General features: G+C 39.9%; 1 protein-coding gene across 2 annotated transcripts in view; it reads left to right on the top strand.

The window, feature by feature from the left end:
* Nucleotides 1–4,580: 4,580 nt before the first annotated feature.
* The window catches only part of ENTPD7 (ectonucleoside triphosphate diphosphohydrolase 7), a 42,405-nt gene continuing 25,414 nt past the window's right edge, over nt 4,581–21,571 (top strand). The window contains exons 1-5 of one of the 2 annotated variants that reach the window (XM_028098569.2): nt 4,581–4,659; nt 4,911–5,013; nt 6,121–6,303; nt 17,353–17,558; nt 17,811–17,961. In XM_028098569.2, the coding sequence (XP_027954370.1) occupies nt 5,006–5,013; nt 6,121–6,303; nt 17,353–17,558; nt 17,811–17,961 (548 nt within the window). In that variant the 5' untranslated portion in view covers nt 4,581–4,659; nt 4,911–5,005. The other variant, XM_088019971.1, reaches the window with a different exon arrangement.

Below are 21,571 nucleotides of genomic sequence, written 5' to 3'. Positions count from 1 at the left end.
GCGGAAGTAATAGCAAGTACAAAGGCTCAGAGGTAAGAGAGGGCACAATTCTGAGAACTGTAAATATGTCAGGGTTATGGGTGAGAATACCTATTGGGGGGAGCTCAGAGGATGTTGGGGGCTAGATCATATCAGGCACTGAAAGCCACAAGTATCAATTAGGAGAGCACAAGTGCGAGAACTACCTGATGCAACAGACTTAAAAATGAGAGCAGTAATGAATTTAGTATCTCAAATTGTAAGTCCATATGTAGGGCTGCTCCTGGGTTGGTTAAGTTAGCAATGACATTAATGATGTTATCAAGAATCCAGGATTTTTCTGTATTTCTATTCTGTTATTTCTAGGCTTCCCCCAACCCCACACCCTGACTCCTCCACCCTATGGTTTTAAGATGACTACAGCAGCTCCAGGCATCATATCCTTAAGATTACTTCTGGAGGCAGAAAAGGGGTTTCTCTTCTTAATCTCATTATGTGAACTTTTTATGCTCTTTTTAAGTTGGATAAAACCTCTCCCAGAAATGTTTCCCCTCTTCCTCCCATTCCTCCCAACAGCTGGCTTCCCTTCAATATCATTGGCTAGAATTGTATCAGATGCCCAGGCTCAATATTTGGTTAGGGAGTGGGACACCATGATTGACTTAGACCAATCACAGTTTACTCCCTGGGGCTGGGGTTGGAGCCTAGCACTCTTTAAGCATATGACCAAGCATAGCAGTGTGGTTATAAGAATAAAATTGGGATTCTGTTAAAGGTGGAAGAGAGATTGTTGGCTTTTTGGGTAGGCAGTCAGCAGAATCTGCCATACCATACCAAGGAATCTGGATTATATCCGATTGGGATGGGGAACCACAAGGATGTTAAAACAGGAATTTGCATGATTATATTTCACTATATCAGAATGGAGGGGCACTAAGGAGGGGCATTAGTCTGGAGGTAGGGTCACCAGCTAGAAGGCTGCATCAGAAGATTTTAGAAACTTGAATTAAGAACAACTAGTCACCACTAACTGGATGAAATATGCGTTGGGGAGGAAAATATTTTCTATGCCCCTCAAGATTCTCTTGGCTGATCTAAGAATTAATTGACATGAGACAGATTAACAGGAGAAAATAAAATTTAATTACATACAGATGGGAGTTCCATGAGACTAAGAGGCCTACAGGTAGTCAGGCAATTGAGGCTTATATGCCATTCTGAGCTGGGACTTCAAAGGGAAGGAGGATAATTCACAGGAAGATGAAAAAGAGTAAATGTGGTAAACAAATGTTTGCTGATCCATACAGAAAAAAATGGGACACAGAAAGGAATTTTAGTAAACAGATTTTGCTGAGTTCCTCCCTGTCTGCCACACCTAGTTCATATTATACTGTAGTTATTTGTGGTGCTAGCTCCCTTCCTGGAGCAGGTCCTGTATCCAAATTCTTGTAGGCAGTTAGGGGGGGATTTTGAAAGGTCCTTCCTGAGCCTTCTGTTTGTTAAAAATAATCAGCCTAAAATAATCCACATGCAAAAGAGACCCATTTGGGGGGGTGGCAAATTTTGCTCCCCTACAGCAAAAAGGAAGTAGAAGGAAGAGATTCTAAAATGACTTGCAAATTTCTGCTTGGGTGAACCACAGGGTAGTTGACCAAAGTTGGGAATATGAATGGAGGAGGTTTGGGTGGATAAAGTAAGAGTGGCAAGACAATGAGTTTTGTCATGGACAAGAAGGCACATGAAGAGAGGTGAGTAAACTTGGAAAGGAGAGTGAAGACCACAGTACTTCAACTCCTTTAGAGGTTAAAGCAGGATGGAGTGTAGAATGAAGGAGAACTGAGGGGAAATAAAGTGATACAGACAACTGTATACCGAGTGTGGGGCTGGTATGGCTGATTTTGCTCAGAGCTGGGTAGAGTCAAGGACTTCTTGAGAAAATTGTAAATGTAATTGTAGATAAGGCTTTGAAAGGCAGTTAAAGACCAGTTTTGAAATATGGATTTCTGTAATTTGTTTCAACATGTTGAGAGTTACAGCAAATGAGATGGGGAAATGATCTCAAGCTACTTTTTTTGGCCTCCTGACTGGAAACCTCAGAACTCAGCCCTGTGAGCTGTTGTTAATCAGATAAGCATTGCAGGCTTCTGTAAAGAATCATGTTTTACAAATTCCTGAATGCATATGGACTTGTTGAAGAAAGTATTATCCAAACACAATGGACAAAGAAAGTATAATGAAGTGTTGGGATTAAAATATGGGTTTCTTTTCTGTTTTATAACAGTAGTTATGAAATGTAAGTTGATGTTTTAATGCACCTTCAAGCTCTAAGTTAATACAGTTCATAAATCACATGAATTAAGTACTATTTAAAACATAAATAGGAATTCTATTTCCACTCAAAAAGACCCATTAAGTGGACTGAAACATACATAGGTTAGACAGAACTGCACAGTTGGCAGACAACCTCAAGAATTAAAAAATATATATATTCCAAAACATTTGTTGAGTTTTCCCCATGACTACCTGAACTGAGCTCTGGAATAATATAAACACCTGATATTTGTATAATTTTGTAGTTAATCCTAACTTTATCCAACTGTTCTACTCAATGTGATTTTTGGGGGCCCAGATAAACTATAACACCTGAAGCAGAGTAGGGATTGAAGGACAAAGAAGAACAGAACACTGAGAATCGATGGAAAGTTAGAAAGCCCATTCAGGCTGGCAGGGGAATGGAGGGAAAAAATAATAGTTGGGAGAGCCTGAACATATAAGCTGGACAATGTCAGACCATATATGATGATTAGAATCGTGACCCATGACCAACTAGGCTGCTCATAGCCTAGTGCGCTCACTACTGGTCACTGACTATCAGCTTCCCTGCCTTCTAACTCAGGACCAACCAGAGAAAGGCAAATACGCTCCCCACGGACAATCACATAAGGTGCCCTGCTCCTAGTAAGCCCACCGCCAGCTTCCCCATGCTAAAACTCTCAAATCAGAGCATACATGAAGCCTTCCTTCTCCCCGCCCCGCCCCCCCTCCCCACCAGTTAAAGCCTTCCCATTCCCCTGACAGTCTTTAGGTCTCTGCCAGATGTAAGTGTTGGTGGCTGACCACTTTTCTATAACAGGTGTAGAACAGATAGCCTCTTTTTGATCTCATTTGGGTGGTCTTCATTTATTTCTACATTCATTCACTTATTTATCATACATTAGCTGTATTGTATGCTCCAGACAGTACCCAGCATTGCTGTGGAAGCAGACAGTCCCTGCCCTCAAGCATATTCTGTCGACAGGGACAGACAGACACATAAATTGTAATTCAATATGGTAAGTGAAACAACAGGCATATATGACGGGGTTGTAGGGCAAGGAAGGTTTTTTTTTTTTTTAAGATTTTATTTATTTATTTCAGAGAGAGAGAGAGAATGAGAGATAGAAAGCACGAGAGGGAAGAGGGTCAGAGGGAGAAGCAGACTCCCTGCTGATCAGGAAGCCCGATGTGGGACTCGATCCCAGGAGTCCAGGATCATGACCTGAGCTGAAGGCAGTCGCTTAACCAACTGAGCCACCCAGGCGCCCCAAGGGCAAGGAAGGTTTTTAGGGGAGGTGACCCTTAAGCTAAGTGGTAAGGAATGAATATGAGTTGGCTTGGCTAAGAGGCTGGGAAGGCTATTCAAGGCAGAGGGAAGGGTGGAGAAGGCGGAATGGACAAAGCCTAAGAGGGCAGAGCCACAGATGTGCGTTGTTGAAGCATAGCAAGGGGGCTGAGGAGCAGCAGAAGATGCTGCATTGGGTGGGTCCTGGATCGCCATGTATATGCCACGTTTGTAAGGACTTGAACTTTATCCTGTCCAAATGGCTCCTTCCTGGAAATGAGAGAAACGGTTGGTGTAAGCAAGGAAGAAAAACATTAAAGAAACATTACCTTTGTATTTATTACTGTAAGGTCTGGGAGGGCAGGGACACGGCGGCTCACGTCTGGCACACAGCAGACATTCAATGAATGTTGAACGAATACTATAAGCGCTTCGGTGTAAGCGATATTCTCCGCCATTTATGTTTCTCTAACAGGGACAAGACGAGGAAGCCGAGGCATAAGTCTGGGAGGCCATACGGAAGGTTTGACTCTGGCGATCAGGGTTGGTGGACACAATACCTCTGATAGGTTGTGGGCAAGGGATGCACTTCTCTCGCGGCCACGGCAAGACTCAACCGCCGGGGCCGCTCAGTCCTGGAAGCGGCAGCTAGCAAGCAGCCAGCAGAGAAATCGCGCCGCCGAGAGGGCAGCGGGCGCAGGGCACCCTTGCACCGCTTCGCACGGCTCACCTGAGCGCCTACAGCTGGCCCGTCCAGGCGGAGCTACGGCACGACGCCCTTCCGGATTGGACGCGCTCGAAATCCCGGGGCGGGCATTAGCGGCCGAACGCTCTTGGGGATTGGCCACTCTGGCGAACGGACGTGCGGCCGACGGAGCTAGTTCGCCGGCGGCCTGGGCTGGGTGGAGGGTGGGCCCATCTCGGCGGGTCGGCCGTCAGTCATTGGCTCCCTGCGGTTTCCTTGGGGACGTGGCGCCGCCGCCCGCCCAGGCCTCTTTCCGGCTGGGCTAAAGGCCGCGGGGGGAAGCGCTCTGGACCCAGCGGAACGTTGCCGAGGGAGCCTGCGGGCCGCTCGACGTGTGAGTGCGAGCGCGGGAGGGCCGCGGGACTGGGATAGGCGGGGAGGAGAAGTGGGCACCCCCACTCGCCACCTGGGGAGCGCCGGTGCCTCGAGAACTCCCGGCCCCCGGGGAGTCGGCTTAGCGTCAGCTGGGCCCCGGGAACAAGAGCGGACGCATCTGGCGTGGGTGGGCGCCTTGGCCTTCCCGTGGAAGGCTTGTCCTGTGGGCACTGCTGGAGGTAAGCCTGAAACCCAACGAACTCTTAACAGGCTGCAGACTTAGGAGATGCCTGAGACAAGGAGACCAGTTTCTCAGGGCAAAAAGAAAAGGAGGTGACAGGCACTGAGACCACTGAAGGGATCCCATGGCTAGGTAAGGCTGCACATTTTCTCCTCAGCTTGGGGCTCAGTTGGGGGTGGCAGGTAGGTGGAGGGGCCCTGGGGTGTTTTTATAAGTGAAGTTTGCCCTAGTGCTGCTTCTGGACTTTGCAGCTTGGTCGGATGGATGCTAAGACGATCAAAGTGACATTTTTTTTTGAAGGCAGACACTACAGTTTCTGGCTCGTAACCCCAGGGTGATGGAGTGAAATGAGTGCTTGCTGACAGCCGAAAAGTGCTAAGATGCAATGTTCTTTTAGAAAGCTACGGGCTTTTTGAGGAGGTTAAACAAAGATTTTTTTTTTTTTAATGAACTTTGAAAATAGCCTGAGGTCCTTTTGAATCAATATGGAAAGTGAACTTAATAGTTGAATATGTGTATCCATACATTGGGATGCTCTGAAACTTTCAGAAAAGATTAATGTGGATCAGTATGTACCAAATGGAACAGTTGTCAAATAGAGTAAGTGGGGAAAGATGTAGAACAGTAGATACGGTGTAAAACCAGAGGAATGGAGATACACACATGTATATTGTCATATATTATATAAATTTATGCTTGTGTAAACATGAAATATCCCTGGGAAAATACATAGAAACTGGGTACCAGTGGTTGCCTTCGAGTGGGAAATGGTGGGTTAAGGCAAAAGACTCATTTTCCACTGTATCCTTTTAAACTGATTTTTTCTTACCATGTGCATATATTACTTATTAAAATATTTTTTTAATTAGTTAAATAAGTATTCTGACTATCCGGTTTTTTGACGTCATTCTTGATGGGAATGTCGTAGTTGCTCTGATTCTTCAGTGTTATGAGATTGACGGGGGAGACTGGTGATCTTTTCATAAACATGAGATTAATTCAGTTACACCCAAAAGTGCAGACACTGGGAAAAGAGCAGATAAGGCTTTTCTGATTTATAGAAGCACCATGAACCATATAGGTTCTTTTCTAAAATTTGAGGCTAAGAACATTTATAGACTTCTGGTGGCATAAATTTTTGCCTTTATTAGGAAGGGCTTTAATCCAGTTTAAAAACCATTTTTTTTTAGCACTCAACTGTAGAGACTTTTCTTACTAATAATGTTTGTCTCATTTCAGGATCAGTTTTTCCTACCTCTGCCCAGCCTCCTGGTACTTCACTGTGCCCACAGTGAGCCCATTTCCACGTCAGCGGTTGGCATTCCTAGGACTCTTCTTCATATCCTGTCTCCTTTTACTTATGTTAATCATGGACTTTCGACGTTGGGGTGCTTCATTACCAGGAGATAGGCAATATGAAAGGTGAGTCAGCTTTAGATCACTTTGATCAGAATTGGCATTGAAGTCATAAATATTTTGACATTTTACGCACTACTACCTTTGACCCTTTGGGGAATACTGCACTTTTATTAGTAGAATTGCATGCCACTTCTTACACAAAGATATTAAGCCCCATTTTGGCAAAGTTCACTTTTGATTCAGGAATGTTGATGGTGCATTTTAACCATGAAAGGCATCTTTCTATATTCTTATTTTGGTGGGCTGACTTATTGAATGCATAAATGTTTAGGATTATTATGTATTCTTGATGAATGAACCCTTTATTATTATTAAATGACTCTTTTTATCCTTGATTATATTCTTTGCTCTGAAATATACTAGTCTGGTAGTCTGGTATTAATATAATTACTTCAGCTTTCTTTTGATTAGTGTTATCGTTATAGATGTTTTCCCATCTTTTTAGTTTTAGCCTTTATGTCTTTATATTTTATATCTATCTAGTCTTTTTATAAGTAACTGCTTTTTATGCAGTCTGACAATGTCTGCCTTTTATTTGAAGTGTTTAGGCCATTTGCATTGCATGTGATTATTGATTATGCTTAGGCTTAAATCTGTCTTGCTATTTGTTTTCTGCTTGTCACATCTGTTCTTTGTTTGCTTTTCCTCTTTTTCTCCCTTCTTTTGAATTGAGTACATTTTTAATTCCATTTTATCTCTTTTGTTGGCTGAGTAGGTATAACTCTGGGTTTTTAAATTAAAAAAAATTTTTTTTAATGGTTGCTTTATGGTTTAGGGTTTCTAGTATACATCTTTAACTTATCATAGACTACCTTCAAGTAATATAATTCCTCTTCCCACATACTTTTATCTCCTCCCCTCAGCCTTTGTGCTATCATTTTTATACATTTTCCTTCTACATATGTTATAAACTCCACCATATATTGTTATTATTTTTGCTTTTAACATTTAATTGTCTTTTAAAGAGATTTCAAAAATAAAAAAAGGCTGATATATTTACCATTTCTAGGCCTCTTTATTCCTTTGTATTGTAGTTCATATTGCCACCTGGTATGGTGTTCATTTTGCCTAAGGGACTTCCTTTAACATTTCTGGTAGTGTGAGTTTGTAGTTGGTGAGTTCTTTTAACTTTTATGACCAAAAAAGTCATTTTGCTTTCCTTTGAAAATACTCAGTGGGTATGGAGCTCTAGGTTGATCATTTTTTTTCTTTCATTACTTTAGAAACGATGCTTTACTGTCTTCTGAAGTACATTCTTTCTGAGGAGAAGTCTGCTGTAATTCTTAAATCTTGTTCTCTGTACATTATGTGTCTTTCCTCTGGCTGCTTTTTACATTTTATCACTGGTTTTAAGTAATTTGATTATGATGTGCCTTGGTGTAGTTTTCTTCATGATTCTTCTGCTTGTGATTTGTTGATTCTTAAATCTATGGATTTATACATTTTAATCAAATGCAGAAAAATTTTGACCATTATTTCTTCAAATATTTTTCCCTGACCTCTTCCACTTCTCCTTTGGTGTCTCCAATCACATATATATTGAACCATGTGAAGTTTTCTCACAGTTCATTCATTTTTTTTTTTCCAGTCTTTTTTCTCTCTGTTTCTTTCTGGATACTTTATATTGCTATGTCTTCCAGTTCACTAGTATTTTCTTCTATAAAGTCTATTCTGTTAATTCTATCCGGTGAGAGCTGAATACCTTTTTTTTTTTTTAACAGAAAATATATCTGAATTATTTGATCTAGTTTTAATGCCTTACCAGTTATGTAGAAGATTTGTATTCCTTTATAACAATGATTCATTTTGCTATTGTTTTTTGAGGTTAGTTTCTGATTAGGCTACAGAATGAAATGATGACATATTGTGTTCATCATCAACGTGATTTTCTCTTTGTTGCTTCTGAGACAGTATCAGGAGACTTTGGGCTGCAAGTGCCGGTGAAACTGACTTAAATAAAAAGAAAGTTTATTGGCTCACATAACTAGAAGTCCAGGGGTAAAGGGACCATAAGTTCAACATTGGCTATCAGGATGAGAAGCTCTGTCTCTGTTTTCCACAGCGCCAACTTTCTGAATGGTTGTAAAATAGCAGCCAGTAGCCACTAGGTCTACTTGCATCCATACTCATGTCCTGTAGGAGAGAAACAGGCCTTCTATGCTCTTGTGTAGGAATGAAGAAGGCCCTTCCTGGAAACCTCCAGTAGCCCTTTCCTTCAATCTTTTCTGGTCAGAATTGGGACACGTGACCACTCCCCTTAATATTTCTGGGTTGTTCTGTCCCCAGAATTTATTTTCACTTCACTTTTGTCATTCATTCATTCAGCAAGCATTTATTGAGCAACCATTATGTGCTGGGTGATGATAAGCACCAGGACATGGACACTTTGGTACCTTTTCTCAAGAAGTTTATGTTTCCGACCTTTCCTCCCCTAGAGCTCAATTCATTTGTATTTTTCCTTCTTTCTTTCTGAAGAAGGAACATTTGTTTAGATGACTATAGTTGTCAACAGTTGGCCTTAAGCAGCCTGTTAGTTTCAGAGAACTAAATCCATAATGAGTTTTTTTTAATGTTTATTGAGATTTTTCTTGACGCATCTAAGCACAGTTTTCCACTGGAAGACAGCATGGTCTAATTATGGAGTTCTATGTGGGTTAATATGGCTAGAATAAAGACTGTTAGGGAGTGAGTGGGTGAGCTGTGTGGCTGGAGAGGTAAATTGGGGTGAACCTGTTAAGTCATTTGAGGGGGTTTAGACATTATCTTAAGGGCAGAGGGAAGGCTTTGAAAGGCTTTAAAGAGTGATATGATTGGAATTTTTTTTTTAAGATTTTTTATTTATTTGACAGAGAGAGACACAGCGAGAGAGGGAACACAAACGGGAATGGGAGAGGGAGAAGCAGGCTTCCTGCTGAGCAGGGAGCCCGATGCGGGACTTGATCCCAGGACCCTGGGACCATGACCTGAGCCAAAGGCAGACACTTAACGACTGAACCACCCAGGCACCCCCGGAATTTCTTTTTAAAGAAAGCTCACTTTAGTGGCATCGTGGAGAAGGAATTGGAGGGGACTAAACATGAAAGGAGGGAGATGAACTGGAATACTCCAGTAGAGATGATGGTTGCCTGAACTTGGATGAAAGCAGCAATGCATTTGAGGGATATGTGGGAGGTAGAGTGATCTGATATTCTTGTCTACCACTATACCCCAAGTGGCCAGATCTGATAAATACTTAAGTTGAATTAATTGCAACAAGTTAGCTACAAAGCTAAGGGACATGCTGTGCCTGTGTGGTTATCTTTTTTTTTTTTTTTTAAGATTTTTATTTATTTATTTGACAGAGACAGAGACAGCGAGAGCAGGAACACAAGCAGGGGGAGTGGGAGAGGGAGAAGCAGGCCTCCCGCGGAGCAGGGAGCCTGATGTGGGACTCGATCCCAGGACCCTGAGATCATGACCTGAGCCGAAGGCAGACGCTTAACGACTGAGCCACCCAGGCGCACTGTGCCTGTGTGGTTATCTTACCAAAAGTCCTGATACCCTGTAATGCTCTGAGCAGCCAGCAGCCATATAGCCTAGAGCTTCTGTTCTTTAATGAAAGGTTATGTGCATATTGCTACAAATTGCTATATATCATTACATTTCACTCATGGCAGCCCCTGTGAGTCATTTCAGAAGCAAACATTCATTGAGAGCTTGCTGTGTGCTTGACACTGTTGTAGATACTAAGGTACAAAGATGAATAAAACGTGGCTTGTGAACTCATAGAGTTCATAAGCTAGTTAGGGAGGCTGATGTGAAGGAAGAATTATTTCCCAATGAGATAATAGTTTATATGTATATCTATGTAGAATCAGGAACTGTACACAGTCAAGAAGGAGGAACAAAGTTAAGAATCAGAAATTAATCAGAAGAGGCCTATGAGTAACTGAAGTCTATAGCATTAAGTTTATGAACTGAAAGTACATGTACTTTACTGATAAGATAGTCTTTCCCACAGAACCTGTTTGCTTTTTATTTTTTTAAGATTTTATTTATTTGAGAGAGAGAGAGACAGAGATAGTGAGAGAGCACGAGCGGGGAGGAGAGAGAGAAGCAGGCTCCCTCTGAGCAGGGAATCCGACGTGGGGCTTGATCCTAGGACCCTGGGATCATGGCCTGAGCTGAAGGCATACACTTAACCAACTGAGCCACCAGGCGCCCCATGTTTGCTTTTATTTTATACACTGTGTTAATTAGCTTGTTTTTGTCTTGTCTCAGAACACACCAGATAAACAGCAAATTAGACGGTGGTAGTAGGAAGGGTATGCTGGTCATTAGATATGGGCACACTGATAACAATTGTCAATGAATAATGTGCTGGCATCTTGACAGTGAGGCAGGAGAGAGTCTTTTATTTGAAATAATCTTGATTTTTCTGTTCTCTAATTCCATTTTCTGCCCTGTAGATATATATCGAAGATAATGGGTGGCATTATCTGCATTTAAAATATTCCTTCCAGAATTTTTTTTCTTCCTAGTTGCTGCTGTTGCTTAATACTGGCGAGCACTAGCTGATGACAAGACGATTAAGCAAATAATTAGGAACTGATGGAAATACTTTAGTTCAATAGCTTATAAAAAAATAGGACAAGTGCTTATTGTTGTGATTTTTATATTATACACATATAATATAGTCATATTTTTCCAACTTAAATTGTTCCAGTTTGCATGATGAAATTGTGTCAGTAGTTTATATTGAAAAAAATATTTTAATTTGAATTATTTTCAGTCATTGATGGAACTTAGCATATTTCTTCTGAGGCGATGTGACCCAGGATTTTAGAAGCCTGCATGAGGGTTTGCCCTCTGTAGTTTCAAAACTGAAGAGTTGTATTTGTTGATTATGAACATGTACCCACATTGCTGCAGGAAGGAGAAAGCAGGTTTGCATCAGAACTAGAATTTAAGAAAAGATAAATTTAGAGAGTGATGGGTATCAGTAAGGATACAATCCAGAGCTGTTTTTAATAGACTTTATTTTTTAGAGCAGTTTTAGGTTCACAGCTAAATTGAGCAGAAGTACAGAGGTTTCCCAGATACCCTCTACCCATACACGCATAGCAAAGCTATTTTTAAGAATAATTTTTCTTAGATGTGTGTTTTAATCAACTCTTTATCTGTCATGTGCCATGTAAGTAGTGCTCCAACAACTTCATCAGACTTAATACATATTTTATGTTTATTCATTCGTCTATTCACTTTTTCAACAAATATTATTATCTACACTATGGTATCCAATAGGGTAGCCGCTTGCCACAGTGGCTATTTAAGTTTAAATTAATTAAAATAAAATAAAATCAGTTCCTCACTTGCACTAGTCACGTTTCAGCAGCTTACTGGCCACATGTGGCTAGTTGCTATCCTCTTGGACAGATGGGGAATATTTTCATCATAGCAGAAAGTTCTGTTGGAAAGTTTTAGCCCTAGGTAAATTGTTAAAAATTTATTAATAATTTGTAGCATAAGGGGCACTTTTAGCATGTATATATAATATAGAGTGCAAGACAAATGGTAAATTGTTCTTACTTAAATGTTGTATATATTCAGTGCATTTCTTCTAAACCTTAATCGTTAGTATTATTCACTTTTTTGTAGCCTCACTACTGTCTTCATTAGAGAAGAAATTTTTGTCTGGTTGACTATTGTTCTGAAGAATGTCTTTGGTAGCTGTTGAAAGGTGGTGCCAGGGCTTCTGGGTGGCTCAGTCAGTTAAGCATCCAACTCTTGATTTCGGCTCAGGTCATTATCTCAGGGTCATGAGGTTGAGCCCCAAGTCAGGCACTGCACTGGGCGTGGAGCCTGCTTAAGATTTTCTCTCTCCCTCTCCTTCTGCTCCTCCCCCTCCCAAAAGAAAGGCGGTGCCTTCATGTTCCTTTGTCATCTGTGTATAACTGTGAATGAGAGGTTCTGTGTCAGCAGTGGGCTCAGTACCAGCCTTCCTTAGGAGTTTCAATTCCGTTTAAAGCAAGTTGAAAAGAGACATTACTTTTGGTTAGGATAAAAATGACAGACTTTAAGGTATGCAGATGAAGTTAAGGCTTCTTATGTATAAAAGAACAATTCAGAAATTTTTCCTGGTGAAATTGAAGGCATTTGCTTGCATTCTTTGCCATTTTTTCATTTATTCACTTACTTGTTCTTTAATGGTGTTTATAGTGTTTATAAGCAGAGCTTTAAATTATAAATGCTCCTGACTGCTCTGATTAATCTTGTTAGGAGATAAGCAGTAACCTTCAAGATGCTTTCCTGCTCATGTATTATTATCATCAGTTATGCACAGCTACTTTCCCTCTAATTTCATTATATTTGGTTCTGAGCCTTGGATGGAGTTGAAAGAGTATGATGACATTCAGCAAAATGGTAGCTCCATACTGATGGGGTTGCTTTAATGGACTTTTGGCGTGTTGCTGAGTTCTGTTTGAACTCTAGAAGTGGTATAATTAGTGTTGATTGTAAGCTAGGTAATGGTTTGGTCAGTTACTGCCCTAATGCTCTTAATGTTTTCAGGGTAATGGCAGTGAAAGCCACTATCTTCCAGTTCTACCTTAGGTGATGTATTTGTGAGTAATTTTCTTTTCATTGACCCAGCAGTGATTAGAGGGAAATCAGGTTTCTCAAATAGAAACAGTGTGTGCATGTATGTAGGGGGTTAAATATGTGTGATAGTGAATCACATCTCTCCCGGGAAAGCAGATGTGAGGGATTCCAAAGCTTTTGGAACTTTTCTCTTGGACTTTAGGTCCTCTCTAGGGATTAATTTAGTGTAATATCAGCAAAGCAGGAGAGTCCAGCAATGCAGGTAATTGATCATGATGGCTAAGGCCAGGACTGCAAATCACAAACGAAAACATCCAAGAAAGGACCATTGATCCATTCAAGTCAGGAGCCTGGACAGAGGAAGACCTTCAGGTGTTTGCAAAGTATAAGAAGCCTGATTAGATCATTAGAAGTCAGAGTTTCAGAAAGAGGTGATACTATCACTTCCCAAAGGGGAAAATTGTTCTTCCGTTACTCATTTGTATGCATGATGAGACAAATGGAGGCTTCCTGCTGACTGCAACCATTGAGCAAGACTCAAATGGGAAGTGTAACATAAATGCTGTCTGGTCCTAGCTTTTTCCCTTCTGTTCAAAGGTCAGCTGACTTTTTCTGCCAGTGCACACATGGCTTTGAAAAGCCATTGGAACTTTCTAAGGAGACCAATTGTGTATGTATAGCTGGACAGCTAACAAAGACATAGAGGAGTTAACCACAAATGCACAGCTCTTGTATTGTGAGCCCTAGGACCGAACCAGTCGGTATTGGTTGATACATATGAGAGAAATGTGAGGAACACTGTGACAGTTTGGGGATCCTGAAGATACGGTGTTTGCGCTTGAGAAGGGCAGAGGCGGAACAAACAAATATGAAAGAAGGCTCAGGGGCTCAAACTGGAATATAAACAAACTGCTTAAAGGGAATAACGACACTCCACATTTTAAAACAGAAGGAGGACGCCTTTTCAAATCATTGTGAATATTACAAGAGTTGGCATTGTTGAGTGGAGGCTTTTTAAGAACTGGGAAGCCACGTCAAAGAAAGGAAGGGGGAGAGATAGGTAGAGAAGCAGATGGATGTTCCAGAGAGAAAGAAGGTCACATTAGAGCAGTGGTTGTCAAAGTGTTTACTGACCCTTGTGAGTTCCTGAGACCCTTTCATGGGGTTTGTGAGGTCAAAATTAGGTCAAAACTGTTTTCATAATACCTACTAAGATGTTATTTGCTCTTTTTTTAATTGCTAAGAAACACATAACATAAAATTTACCATCTCAACCACTTTTAAGTATACAGTTCAGTAGTGTTAACTATATTCCCATTGTTATTCAACCAATCTCCAGAAGTTATTCATCTTGCAAATCTGAATTCTGTGCCCATTGAACAACAGCTCCCCTTTTTTCCCTCCCCACGCCAACCCCTGGTAGCTACTCTTCTGTTTTCTCTTTTGATGAATATGGCTGTTTTACTCTCATACAGTATTTGTCTTTCTGTGACTGGCTTGTTTTACTTAGCATGATATCCTCAAGGTTCACCGATATTGTAGCATATGACTAAGTTTCCTTCTCTCTTAAGGCTGAATAATATTCCATTTTATGTATACACCACATTTTGTTTATTCATCTGTCCGTGGATATTTATGTTGCTTCTACCTCTTGGCTATTGTGATGTTTCTTTGCCCTTTTCACTGAGTTGACATTTATACTAGTGATGCAAAGCAACGGGTAGGTAAAACTGCAGGTGCCTTAGTACAAATCAAGATGGAGGCACCAAATTATACTATTAGTTATTGTAGTCATCATTGTCACATAGTTGTAATGGGGAATTCCATTTAAGAATATCTTTTTCATGTTTTGTGTGACAAAATTGGAAATACGTATTAAGTACTTCTGATGCACACTGGAGTTTTCTTGAGGAAAAGCCCTTAGGCAATTGGGTTATGAACTGCTTTTATCATGGAATATTATTTTTACTTGAAAGAATGACTGCCAGAAAAGCTGTGGTATTCAGACTTGGGTATTTCATAGATATTTTCTTGAAAATGAATGAAGTAAAAGCCTATCACTTTAAGGAAAACAACTATCAGTGTTCATCGTCAATGATAAAATTTGAGCTTTCATTTGAAAATTAGCAGTTTGGAAAGTCTGTATCTGCTACTCTGAGTTTGCTAGCTTCTCAATACATAAATGATTTTTTTGATAATATTGGTAGTGATACTAATGAATGTGTGGGTAGGTTTTTTTTTAATATTGAAGAATGAAATGTGTCAATGTTGGGAAGATTTGTATGGTTCAGTGAACCAGTATTTTCCAGTATAGGATGTTACAAAATTATGCAGGGATAAAAGCCATTCAAAGTGCAAGATAGACCAATGGTTAACTTTACAGAGTATGAAACATTCTTAGATAGGGTTTTAGATTTCACTTTGCAACTAACCTTTAAGAAACTTCACTTGTTGAGTTTTAGTGTAGTATTAAAGAAGAACATGCACAGCGATCTAAATGGGCTCTTAAAATATTCCCTTTTGCAATAACATGTCTCCGTGAAGCTGGATTTTTTTCAAATACTTCAACCAAAACAACATATTGAACAGATTGAATACAGAGGCAAATATGAGAATCTAGCTGTCTTCTATTAATCTACACACAAAAGAGATCTGCAAAACTGTAAGACAGTGCTGCTCTTCTGGGTTTTTTTTGTTTTGTTTTAGAAACTAGTTATTTTTATAAAATATATGTAATGAGTTTATTGTTATATCTGAATTAATAAATACTAAAAATATTCTGTTTTATTTTCTAACATGGTAAATATAAATAGATGTAACCCACATATACAAAAAAAGCTCTTTTGGATCCAATACTTTTTAAAAATATAAAGGGTCTTGAGCCCCAGATGTTTGAGAACCAATGAACTGGGGAAAAGTTATTCATTAAGCAGCAGGGAGTGGGATCCAGAATCTAGTGAGAAAAGTAGAGGGGAAGGTTTTCAGAAAGGGAAAGCGAGAAAGATATGTGAAGTATGTGAAGGAGAAAGATTGCTCTGATGAGAAATGAAAAGTCAGTTTGGGCGAGAGATGGCTTATCTTGCCTGTGGCATCCTGTGAGGTCAGTATTTGCACAAGTTCTATAACTTGAACCCAGATGTCTTCCCAGGTCATGTGATAGCAATGAGCTGTTATGAGTTGATTTGTGGATTATAAGCCCAGTTCACCCCAGTCATTTGATTAGAATGGGTAAGTATGTGGTGAACAGAGTCTTTGGGACTGCAAATTGACTAGAGTGTAACAGATTTGTACCACCTGCCTCATTTCCCATAACTCACTCTGATATCAGATCCAGAAAAAAGTTCTGCCTGACCCTATCCTATGTAATAATTTACAGCATTATATTGGAGCTCAAATACATGTTCTTCCCTTATTTTGTACTGTAGGAAAGGTACTTAGCTCTACTTTTTTCTTTCCAATGATGGAAACATCTTTACTTGTTTCATCTTTCTGCTGTCAGCCAAATAAATATCTTGTAATGAGAATCTGGAAAAATCCCAACATAAAGTACTGATGTCCTGGGGCTTAGAAGCTTTTTTGATTTTGTTTTTGTTTTTTTTTTAAAGCAGTATAATGTTTTATTTTTTTAAACTGGGTGTTGGGTACAGAGGCATTGTTTTATTGTTATTATTTATACATACTTTATAAACATTCTTTTTATGACTAAAAAATACTTTAAAAAATTGTGGAGAAGAGGGGCGCCTGGGTGGCTCAGTCGTTGAGTGTCTGCCTTCGGCTCAGGTCGAGCCCCACATCGGGCTCCCTGCTCGGTGGGAAGCCTGCTTCTCCCTCTCCCACTCCCCCTGCTTATGTTCCCTCTCTCGCTGTGTCTCTCTCTGTCAAATAAATGAAATCTTAAAAAAAAAAAAGATTGTAGAGAAGAGTATTGTATTTATGAGATACATTTTTACTAATGCAAGTCTAGCAATAAAAAATACAAAATAAAAAGCCCCATACATTTTTACCACCTAGAAACACATATTAAGTGAAAATCATTCCAAAGTATTCTTTATATACAGAAAGGATAGATAGAAGGGAAATTATTAGGATTCATTTAGTTAACTAGTGTGTGTAACAAACTGCCCTGAATCTTAGTGGCTTATAACAACAAAACCCAGTTATTTACGCAGGCCTAGAAGTTCTTTAAAGTTGGTAAAAGATTTGGTTCCCCAGCCAGTTTCAGAACTGCCCCCAAACATGGAGGAATCTTTTAGTTCTCTGATTCCAGTGGCCTCTAGGCGAACAAACTAGCTCTTGCCTCATATATATACATCAGTAACTATGGTCAGTGTTGTTTCATTCCTTAAGACGTGTGGTTCCGTGTGGCTGGCACATATAGGCAGTTAATGAAGACTCATGAACAAATGAATTAAAGTAGTGGTGCCTTTGTGGACCTGGATGCTTGATACCAGTATCTCTTTTCACCTGGCTTAGGTATTTGGCTCGAGTAGGGGAGCTTGAAGCAACTGACACTGAAGACCTGACTCTAAATTATGGCCTTGTTGTGGACTGTGGCAGCAGTGGCTCCCGGATTTTTGTTTATTTCTGGCCAAGACATAATGGCAACCCCCATGATTTGCTGGACATCAAACAGATGAGAGACCGCAACAGCCAACCAGTCGTTAAAAAAATTAAGCCAGGTACTAATCAGAGTATATTTTGTTGTCAATCTCTTTTTATCTGTTGCAGGCATGAGAGACGAGAGAAGAGGGAGAAGGAAAGCTACCCCCCATTTTTTCCTTGAGATTCTGGATAATGGGAGGGATATCTCATTCGTTGGTGCTCCCATCCTCGCAAATAAATAGCGTTTAGGACCTTAAGCAGAACTTTATGGAGAATCAGTCTTCTGAGTCAATGTGATCTGCTTTTTAAAGTGTCTTGTCTTACTTAAGGAATCTCTGCAATGGCAGACACCCCAGAACATGCCAGTGATTACCTTCGTCCTCTGCTGAGCTTTGCTGCTGCCCATGTGCCTGTGAAGAAGCACAAGGAGACACCCCTTTACATCCTATGCACAGCAGGCATGCGGCTTCTCCCTGAGAGGTGAGATGTAGGGTCCAAAAAACACGGGCAAATGGGTGGCACAAGAGTTGCAAGCCTGACTCTATGGCATTTTTCTCTGTAGTTCCCTCGTCTGAAGGTGGGCTGTGGACATACCACACAGAGTTGACAGGTGGCACTAAAAGACTCGTAGCTCAAAAGAGAGCAGAGCCACCCCTGCATGTCATTACTTCACAATCCGTTTTTCAGAGCTTCATGTCGTTTGCTTCTTTGGGGTCGATATCTATGTGAGATGGCTGTAATGATTGTTAGTTCTGATTGAGAAGCAATGGTGATGGTGATAAATCTGAATCACTAGATGGGGAGCATAGTCAGAAGTGTTGTAGGAGGTTCATCTGAGTGACCAGGTACCTGGAGGCCAGTAGGAAAGGCTCTGGTAGGAATGCTGCTCTGTCTGTCACTGCCTGGCTCCCTGGTGATAGTTGGTGCTGCTTGCCAAGCTCAGTCTCCATTGCTTTAGACCAGTTTTTTCAACCCCAACCAGTCCAGTGTCCACTTGACCTTGGTAGTTTAGCCCAGTATCTTGCCACCTGATCCCTCTTCTTTCTCTGGAAGAAGAGGAGGAAGAGGCAGTGGCTATATGTAGGTCACACCCCTTCTTGTTTGTGATGTCTCCCCTTCGTTACCTCCCTGAGCCCTCCACACTTATTATGGTCATGGGGTGGCAGTGAGCTCCCTTAACCTTAGAATTCATCCTTCTGGAATGTTCAAAGTCTCATAGGCATCAGGTATTTTTTATTAGCTTAAATATTTTTTCTTGGTAAATAACAGTAACCTTTCCCAGAAAGTTTTATTTTGTATTCTTGGCCAGCAACAACAAAAACCTCAGCCATGCATGTAGGGCTTCATGCTACTTATGCCAGATGTGCCAGATAACATATGTCCACAGTTTTTTCAGTGGACTTCTTTCCTTCTGTTTAAACACATGGTTACTGGTTTACTATCTAGGCTACTGTTGAGAAGGAGATTATTTTATATAGCCCTTTGTGGAAATGAGAGATCTTCTAGCCCCTTATTTTTCCATATATCTTGACCTTTAAAAATTTTTTTTGTTTTTATTTTTAAAACCAAATTTTAAAATATTATAGCTGCATTAAAGGAATCTTAAAAGTAAAAAAAAAAAAAAAACCACCCAAAATACATATTCCTACTGCCCTATCGAAAGTGTTTCATCTTGTCACATTCCCTTCTCTCTGTACATCTATATGTAGTTTCTACAAAGTTGTAACCATACTGCGCATGCAATTTAGGAGTTTTAGTTTTGACATAAGTAATATTCACATAGTTCAAAATTTAGAAATCCTGGGAAGAGTATAGGTGACGTAGGGATGCCACATCACAGGTCTGTGAGTGGTCTGCGGTCGGCACCAAGGAAGGCGGGGGATGGCCAGAGAAGAAGCTGACTCAGAAGTCAAAAAGACAGAGCCAACCAGGAGGTTGATGGTTTGGCCATGTTTTGTGGGTTGGAGCAAAAGAGGATTGTCTCATCTCCTGATGCCGCTCAGCACTGACTCTGTCAAAGAAGTTTCCATCCGGGCAAAACCCACTATGTAGCTCCATTCCATTTGTCTAAGATGTTCACTGTCTGCATGGAAGCTCTGAATATTAATATTTCTTTTATCTTAAGAATTTGTAAAGAGCTTGCCTTTTAACTTGTCTTCTGATCACCTCTTCTAATAATGCCTGGATCTCTCCTGGGCTTATGAAATCATTGTTCCCAATTGAGGCAGCCGTAGTTGTTGACATAAATGCAACCATCACTGTAAGAACCTGTTTTGTATAATTAATGCTTTGCTAATTTATTAGCATTTGTGAGCAATATTCAAAATGGGTTCAAATCACCTGAACTATATTTTGAAATGTGTTAGCACTAGGTTTTATTTCTTTGCCAAAGACCTGAACTAACAATTTGTTTTACCTCATTTTCATTTTGTAATGGAAAAATCCTTAAAAAATTACAAAGATAGTACAAGGTGATATTTAAGGGAAGAAAAAACTTTTGTTATGGGAAATTTCAAACATCAAAAAAAAATAGAAGATCATGATGAATCCTTATTTTCTTACCACCCAGCTTCAACAATTGCCAACATTTTGCCACTAAAAGTTTTTTTTAATAAGAAACAATAATTGAATTTTAGACAATCCCATGCAGTACGTGAAGAACTTTTTTGTTTTATTGTTTAATATAAATTTGGATCATATTATATGTACTGTTTCATAACCTATTAGAACTCAGAATATATCAGACATCTTTTCAGGTCAATACATATAGATCTATATTGACCTCATTTCTTTTAACATCTGTCTAGTATCACATTGTATGGATATACCACAGATTATTTAACCAATACCTAATGATGTGCATTTAGGTTATTTTCACTTTTACATTGTTATAAATAGTGCTGCAATATTCTCTTTCTTTTTGTATTCTTATCTGATGATTTCCTTGCAATAAATTTCTACAAGTGTAATAGCTGGTCAAAGGTTAAGCACATTAAAAATGTGGATGCATAGTCCTGGATTGCTCTTAAAAAGATCATACCAGTAATTTATATTCCCAGCAGCAGTGTATGTTGGCGCCTGTTCTTTCATATCATCACCAAAACCAGCAAGCCCTCTTCTTTGGGTATTTTAGAAGCATATCCAATAGGGAGGGCAAAACAGTCCCTCTTGTTCCACATATTGCAAGAAATTAATATGTATAACAGTGAGCTTTTCGGGAAACTATATTTGACAGTATACTGGGAAATTATTACTTTTTTTTTTAAAGATTTTATTTATTTATTTGACAGAGACAGCGAGAGAGGAAACACAAGTAGAGGGAGTGGGAGAGGGAGAAGCAGTCTCTCCGCTGAGCAGGGAGCCCGATGCGGGGCTCGATCCCAGGACCCCAGGATCATGACCCAAGCCGAAGGCAGACACTTAACGGCTGAGCCACCCAGGCGCCCCTGGGAAATTATTACTTTAAATGTATTCTTCACTTTTAAGTTTTAACATTCTCCATTAAGTCATGCCGACAACTATCTGAGCCAATATTTTTGTAATGAGTAATTTGAAAAACCTTGGATAATTGCTCTTATTTTTAACTGTTTTCTCTAGATTCATATTATTACTTCTAGCTTTGTTTCTTTGCTTTTCTTTAATAACACTGATAACACAAAACTGTAGACGAGAAAACAACCCTAGATACTAAGACTCAAACTTTGTCCCCAAATTGTTATAACCTTTGGATTTTTATCCTGATCTGGGTTTTTCAAATGATATGATTTTTATAAAGAAAAAATCTCCAACCCTTGAAATATATAAAAGGAAATCAAAAAGTTCATTGTCAGCTTGTGTAAAGGATTGTTAAAAACTTGTGGACCTAACAGTGCTCATCGTGTGGTGATGTGAGGCGTTGTTTCTGTATTGTGTAAGATTTGAAGATGAGATTGTGTTCCTCAGTCTAACAGCTTCCCTTCACAATAGTTAGGAATCATGTAATTATGAAACCGTGCTTCCTGCCGCTTATACATATTCAGCCTGTGAGAGGCACAGAACCATGGTCTCATCTTTTAACGCTATTTGAATTGTAAAATTATAAAAAGGGAAA

The sequence above is a fragment of the Eumetopias jubatus genome, unplaced genomic scaffold, assembly GCF_037043125.1.
Source record: "Eumetopias jubatus isolate StellerSeaLion01/CBP00866 unplaced genomic scaffold, mEumJub1_p1.0 scaffold_17, whole genome shotgun sequence".
In the NCBI taxonomy this organism is placed as follows: Eukaryota; Metazoa; Chordata; class Mammalia; order Carnivora; family Otariidae; genus Eumetopias; species Eumetopias jubatus.
This window is presented reverse-complemented; position numbering and strand designations above follow the sequence as displayed.